Source organism: Python bivittatus, unplaced genomic scaffold (assembly GCF_059951505.1).
Source record: "Python bivittatus isolate LINGU-HERP-01145 unplaced genomic scaffold, Pbiv_v1 ctg000060_np1212, whole genome shotgun sequence".
Taxonomy (NCBI): domain Eukaryota; kingdom Metazoa; phylum Chordata; class Lepidosauria; order Squamata; family Pythonidae; genus Python; species Python bivittatus.
In genome coordinates this window covers 13,432,720-13,438,719 of record NW_028277044.1, presented here as the reverse complement: position 1 = coordinate 13,438,719, position 6,000 = coordinate 13,432,720, and the positions used below count along the sequence as shown (strand labels likewise).

The following is a 6,000-nucleotide window of genomic DNA, read 5'->3' as shown; positions in this document are numbered from 1 at the left end:
CTGATCTTTTTTGTACCATAAAACCTTGGCGAAGTTAAGGAGGGTCAGAGAGCACACACGAAGCTTCCCCGAATTAGAAGGAAAAGGAGTGAAAGTGCAAAGTTGGAGGCTTCGTGCTGCTCTGTTTCACTGCTGCTGGTCTGCCGACTTCTCTTCATCCTGACTGCCTCGTGTGGTGGCTCAATCCCCTCGCTCGCTTTTAGGCTAGACAAATCGGAGTAATTTGTGCCGGTAGCCTGGGTCTTATTTTTCCAAAGGGGATGGAGAGTCTCCTGGTTCCCCATTTAGGCAACCACGGTAGGAGGCCCATCTCGCCCCCCCCAACTTCCAGGAGAAAGCATTATGCTCTCCTCCCTGCTGTCCATTTCTTTGGCAGTAAGGCCCAGTGGTGAGCCAGACTTCGCCCTGCGAAAATCTGCCTGGGAGATTGCCAGCAAGGGCTTCAAACAAGGCCCTTGTTTAGGGCTATCACATTGGGGCTGCACAAATCCGAACGATCACCCAACAGTAAGAAAGAGCTAGAGATGCCTGCATCTGTTTGCTGCCGTCTAGGGTCGACCGTTTTTTGCAGCCCTGATATGGTAACTCTCATCTTCTCATTTCCGATTTTTATTATCGAGGTGCCTTGAAATGTGCCAATGTGGGAATCCACTTGTGCTGTCCTTGAGGAAGGGGGAGCATCCGGAGAAGAATCGAAGTGGCCAAGAAGGTAATTCCGTCCTTCTCACTCTTTCTCTCATGTGCCATTCAGCAGCCAGGCCCCAGCAGGCGAGCGCTGGCCGCACCCACAACTGTGCAAAGGAAGATTAGCAAAGGACCTCTGAAATCCTAAAAGAAGAGTCCAGAGCTCTGGGCGACGGGCAGAGGCAGCGGTCCTAAGCAGCCCATTCTCCCCTCCCCTTTTAAATGCTTTCCCTAGACATGCCTGGGAACGTCCCCCGTTGCTTATTGCAACTGATGAGGAACTCAGCCGGGGCTCCCTGAGCAAATTGCACTAAAAGCCAATCCTCTGCACAGTTCCTTGGGAGAAGCCACCCTTGAGGTGTCCAAACAGCTGCAGAGCGAGTCTTCCAAGTACCGCCACCACCCCCACCACCACCCCCGGCTCGCTGCGCACATACCCCCCCCCCCCGGCAATCCCAGGCTCCTTGGCCTTATCGCACTGCTGCTCCACAACAGCCAAATGATCCCTGGGAGCCACCTCCCCATCACTTTGCCCAGCTTAGCGAACCAGATCGGATCCAATAGATCGGGGACAGAGGAGGAACATCCAACTTCCAGGCACAGTCTTCCTGAATGAATAAACTTCAGAAAAAGTTGAAATCCTGTAGAAGCATTTTTCAATTCTTCCAAATATTCTGAGGAGGGGCTCCTGGGAGCTAAAGTGGTTGGCTCCACTTTGTTCGTTAGTTTCCTTCCACCCCCCCCCCTCCCGCCAAATCCTTAACGTGGCTATTTCCAGCTCTGCTCTTCTCCCAGCTGGCGAAGATCCTGGAGCTGAAGCCGTTGGGGGCTCTTGCAAGGTTCCAGACGCGCCTGTCACAGAAGGGCGAGTTGCTCGACTTTCTTCGGGGTCCTGACGAAATGGGACTCCGGGCTCCTGAGAGGGAGCACAACTTCTTTTTGGAGAAGGTAAACTTGGACGCACCTAAGTAATACAAAGGTTGTCTCGTGTCCTTCTAACTTCCCGCTTCTTTTGCTTCCCCTTCGCATCTGGGGTTTGTTTCGCAGCATTAGCTCCCAGGGGTGCAACAGAGGATTGTCCCCCCCGCTTAGGAAAAGTTATTTGGGCTGGTCAGGAGCAGCGAATCAATCCGCTTGGGGGAGGTTAATTATGTGCGAGCGCCCACGGAAAGAGAGCGAACCGCTCGATCCGGAATGAACAGATTCTAACCACCCAACTTCGGTGACTGCGGGAGACGGCGCCAAACCTAGAGCTGCGAAATCGGAGTCACGCAGCTTTGGGAAGTGGGACTTTCACACGGCTTTTTACAAAAGGATTTTGCCCCCTAAAAAAATAAGTAAAACTCCCACAAATTTAAACCCTTCTCTTTCCCCGAGAAAATGTTAACCCGCTCTCGTTACGATGATTTCCTGGTGTAATTTTATTTAAGTGGGAAGGACGGTACATTTTAACGACGAGAGGAGAATAAAATTCTGCCATTTATTTTCTATCTTTGTTTCCTGTGGTTAAGCCAATATCTGAAGAATGTTTTCAGCTTCTCAGTCTGAAAGAACTAATTTATTTTTTTGCGTCATTGCATTTATTTTTAAATAAGTATTTCTCAAACAAGCCCCTAATGTGTAATCGTATAGTTGCGGTATCACATATCCTTCAAATACCGCCGCAAAATTATTTGATGGCTATCTTTCTTGCAATTCATATCATTTTAGATAATTTCGAATTCCTACCTCTCCGCTACTCAAACCCTCAATTAAAATGTTTTATAATTCATAACATATGGGCTATATCTAATTTTAGCCAGATTTTATTTTGCGTTCATTTGCTTTGGCTACCAGCCGATTAGACCGAACAGATCGAAAGCAGCACATTTCAACTCTAATTCCTAAACGGATTCAACCTCTCCAAAAGCCCCGTTAACAACAACAACGATTTCAACAATAAAAACAACAAAAGTCCAGTTTTACTTCAAGGTAAAGTTTGCCGAGGATCGCCAAAATGAAGGTATAATAAGCAGCGGTTTTCATAGCGGCCGCTAGTGGGTGCTGTCGTTCTACGAAATTACACGCAGTTGGCGGTAGGTGACCAGGGCTGCGGACCCAGCGATTGGTTTGTCTGGAGCGGGACCTGCCGCGCTAGCGCGTCCTTTAATTTTAGGACTCGGCTCCAAATTTTGTCGCGCCGCTCCCTCCGAATAAGTTCTTAGCCTGTTTGGGCCGGGCAACCCAATCCAATTGCGCCGCGCGTAAAGCCCCCGGTGCCCGGGGTTGGAAGACCGCCAGCAAACCGACCCGACGCGCCCTCGCGGCTCCCTTGGGAGGCAGGCGGGCTGCGCGGGAGAACCCGAAGCCAGAACACCCTGCGCCCCTTGGGTAAGAATTCGGGCAACTAGTTCCGTGGGGAGGAAGCGCAGGATTGCATTGCGCGAGTTTAATGAGCCTGGCGTCGCAAGGGAGCCGCCGGCTTTAGTAGGAGAAGGGGTTAAAATGTACCCTCCTCTCGGCGCACTCCTTATGCCAGCAGTTAGTCCGCAAGGAACTTTCAAAGGCCACGGTCTGCCGTCTGCAACTCGGACCGAAGGGGTCGCGAAGTCGGCGGTCAGAGGCGGCCTGCTTTCCCGGCGGGAGAAACGAGCCGAAGGCAGCCGCGAAGTTCGCGAGCGCCGAAGGGCGTCCTTCCCTTTCGCGCTGAGCGAGCCTGACGGGGAGCGAGAGAAGCGGGAGACGCTCCATTCGTTCAGTCCTTACGAAACACACCTGCGCCCAGATGGGAAGCAGCGCCCTCGCGGAGGGGGCTCGAGCTGCAGGATAGGGCGCGTTACCTGTTCCTCCCTCCCCCTCTTTCCCCGCGCGGGCCCCGCCCTTTCGAAGGTGGACTCCGGGTCTGGGCGTAAGTGACAGTGGCGCCACCCAACCACCGCAAGACTTGCTGGAGAAGGGGGGTGGCCGGGTTTATAATGAGGAGGCAGGGCGCGGGAGCGGCGACTCGGTGCTTCACTCTCGCCTTTGGAGTCTAGGAGGAGACCGCAGCAGGAAGCCCCACAGCCCGGCAAGAAGCGGTCGAGCAAGCCTTGAGCCAGAGGAAGAAGAGGGCGGAGGGGGAGGGGAGGGGAAGGGAGGCGGCGGCGGCGGCGGCGGGAGAGAAGAGGCAGCGGCCGCTCTGTGCGGCGGCGGCGGCGAATGTGAGGTCGAGCGCGCCTGCCTGCCTGCCTGGTCTCTCGCTCCGTCTTCTCTTTTCCTTGCCGTGTCGTCGTCGGCGGTGCGGGCGCTGGGAGCCCGCCGGAGGCGTCTCTGCCTTTGCCGGGCTCGCCCCGCGGGAGAGGGGAAGAAAAGCGTTTGGACGCCGGGAATAGCCAGCCTCTTCTCGGGGACCGGGAGGGCGATGGAGCCCCGCGGATCTGCCGCCGGGCGGGATCGGCTACCTCGCTTTTTCCAGGTGGATTTATAGAAGGGGCGAAGAAACTGCGGGCGCCGCCGGGGAATTGGGCGTCCTCCCTCCCGGCTTCCCGTTTTCCTTTCTTTTTTTCCTTCGTACCGCTCCTGGTGGCCGCCGGCGACGAGGCGAGTCGGGAGCAGCCGGGCGCAGCAGCGGCGGCAGGACTGAGCGACGGCCGTGCCCGTCGTCGTCGTACTCCTTTGGCGGGCGACGGGGGGGCTCCCGGGGGCGCCGTGCATCTCGCCCGCCTTCTTCCAGCTCGGGATTGCGGTTCCATGCCGGCGGCCGTGCGCTCGACGACTTGAGCCAGGAGGGCGAGCTCGGCGGCTGCCCGGGATTTGCCTCTCGTGGTGGCTCCTTCGTGGCGGGGGATTGTGGACGCCTTCGTTCTTCCGGGCGCCGCGGAGTTGGCGAGCCTTCGGGGCAGGACCCGCCGGCGGCGCCCCCGACCATGGTAGCGCGCCGGGGGGGATCCCCGCTCGGGAGGTGCTGCTGGGGGATCTGGGTGCTTTTGTGCCGGACGGCGCTGGCCAGTTCGCTGGTGCTGGAGCCCATCTACTGGAACTCTTCCAACTCCAAGTAAGTGCCCGGGGAGGCTCGCTTTCTTTCCAGCCCCAGTGAGCGCGGACGGGCAAAGGCAGCCTCGCACGCTCGCTCGCTCGCGCGGCCAGGCCCTTTAGGCAGGCCGCAGGATTGCCATCCTAGCGAGCTTCGGAGCGCAAGTGGGTCGCCAACCGGGCGAGCCCTCCATCGGGAGAGGCCTGGGGAACGGGACTGTCAGCGGGAACGAGAGGGGGAGGGAGCCTCAGCTTGGTCCTAGACCCTGCCTCTCCTAGGGGGCACTTCGGGTGCTGAGCCTCTCAGGTGGTTGGGGGCTGTCTTGAAGTATCGGGCAGCGATTTTTCTTTTCTGCGCGCGCGCTTCGCTGCGTCGGTGCGAGCGACATTCCGCTGCTTTAGAAGCGAAACGCGGAGCCCGGGATTGCTGGTCTTGAGGCTTTCCTGGAAAGGAGTGGGGCCCGGCGAAAGGCCCCCCGCAATGATTTCTTGGGCGAGGAGGGGAACGGAAGAGGGTCGGAAGAGAAGTTTTCTGGCCTTGCTGAATACAGAACGATAGTAGCGGCCTGGTTTGTGGGGCTGGCAAAAGTTTAGGTCGTTCGTAGGCAGTTGTAGGCAGGCTCGCCATCCCTTTCTCAGGATGGCAGCCTGTTGAGGAAGGGAGGGGTGTGAAAAAATGGGAAGGGATTGAAGAGACCAGCTTCTTCCCTGCTTGCCCTTTACCCTTTATAGACCCAGGTAAAGGCTCCCAGGCTTAATCAAGTCTCATTCTAATTTTGGCAGCAGAAACCAGGCCAGTGTGTCAGGAAAGAGCCTTGCCCAGCTGAATGCCTTTCCACTGCATGCAACCCTTCACAGAGCCAAGCAGAACAAAGATACGGGCACCCCAAAAGGGTTGGGACTTGAGACAGAGTTGATGCAGAGGATTAGGAAAGTGGGAGGTGGTGGGAGTTTCCATCTTAAGTCTGGTGGATTTAGACATCTCCCCTCCCCTCCCCTCCCCCATAAAGCTTCTGGGGTAAACTTCTGGTGTTCAGAGACAGTTCAGAATTTCCTGTCATATGATATAACAGTGAAGTATAATGCTGTAATAAACATGTTTATGTAAGGAGTTTATGCTTAGAATAAAGGAAAATACTTCCATAAAAGAGAATTTGATATTTGTTTCCCCTTTTGAAAAATGTCTTCCTGCAAATAACTGAGTCTGTTAACTTTTGCAGTCATTTGAGTTGAATTTCTGGGGTTTGTTTCTAAAAGAAATGTAGAGGAAATGAAATTCTCTTGATAGTCTTTCTTGAGAAAACAATTTTTAAAACCACATTAAGG

General features: G+C 55.3%; 1 protein-coding gene across 2 annotated transcripts in view; it reads left to right on the top strand.

Annotated features, from left to right (window-relative positions):
• Positions 1–3,684: 3,684 nt before the first annotated feature.
• Positions 3,685–6,000, top strand: part of EFNB2 (ephrin B2) — a 47,650-nt gene continuing 45,334 nt past the window's right edge. Inside the window, exon 1 of one of the 2 annotated variants that reach the window (XM_088136510.1) lies at positions 3,685–4,696. In XM_088136510.1, the coding sequence (XP_087992636.1) occupies positions 4,569–4,696 (128 nt within the window). In that variant the 5' untranslated portion in view covers positions 3,685–4,568. The remainder of the gene's footprint in view (positions 4,697–6,000) is intronic. The other variant, XM_088136509.1, reaches the window with a different exon arrangement.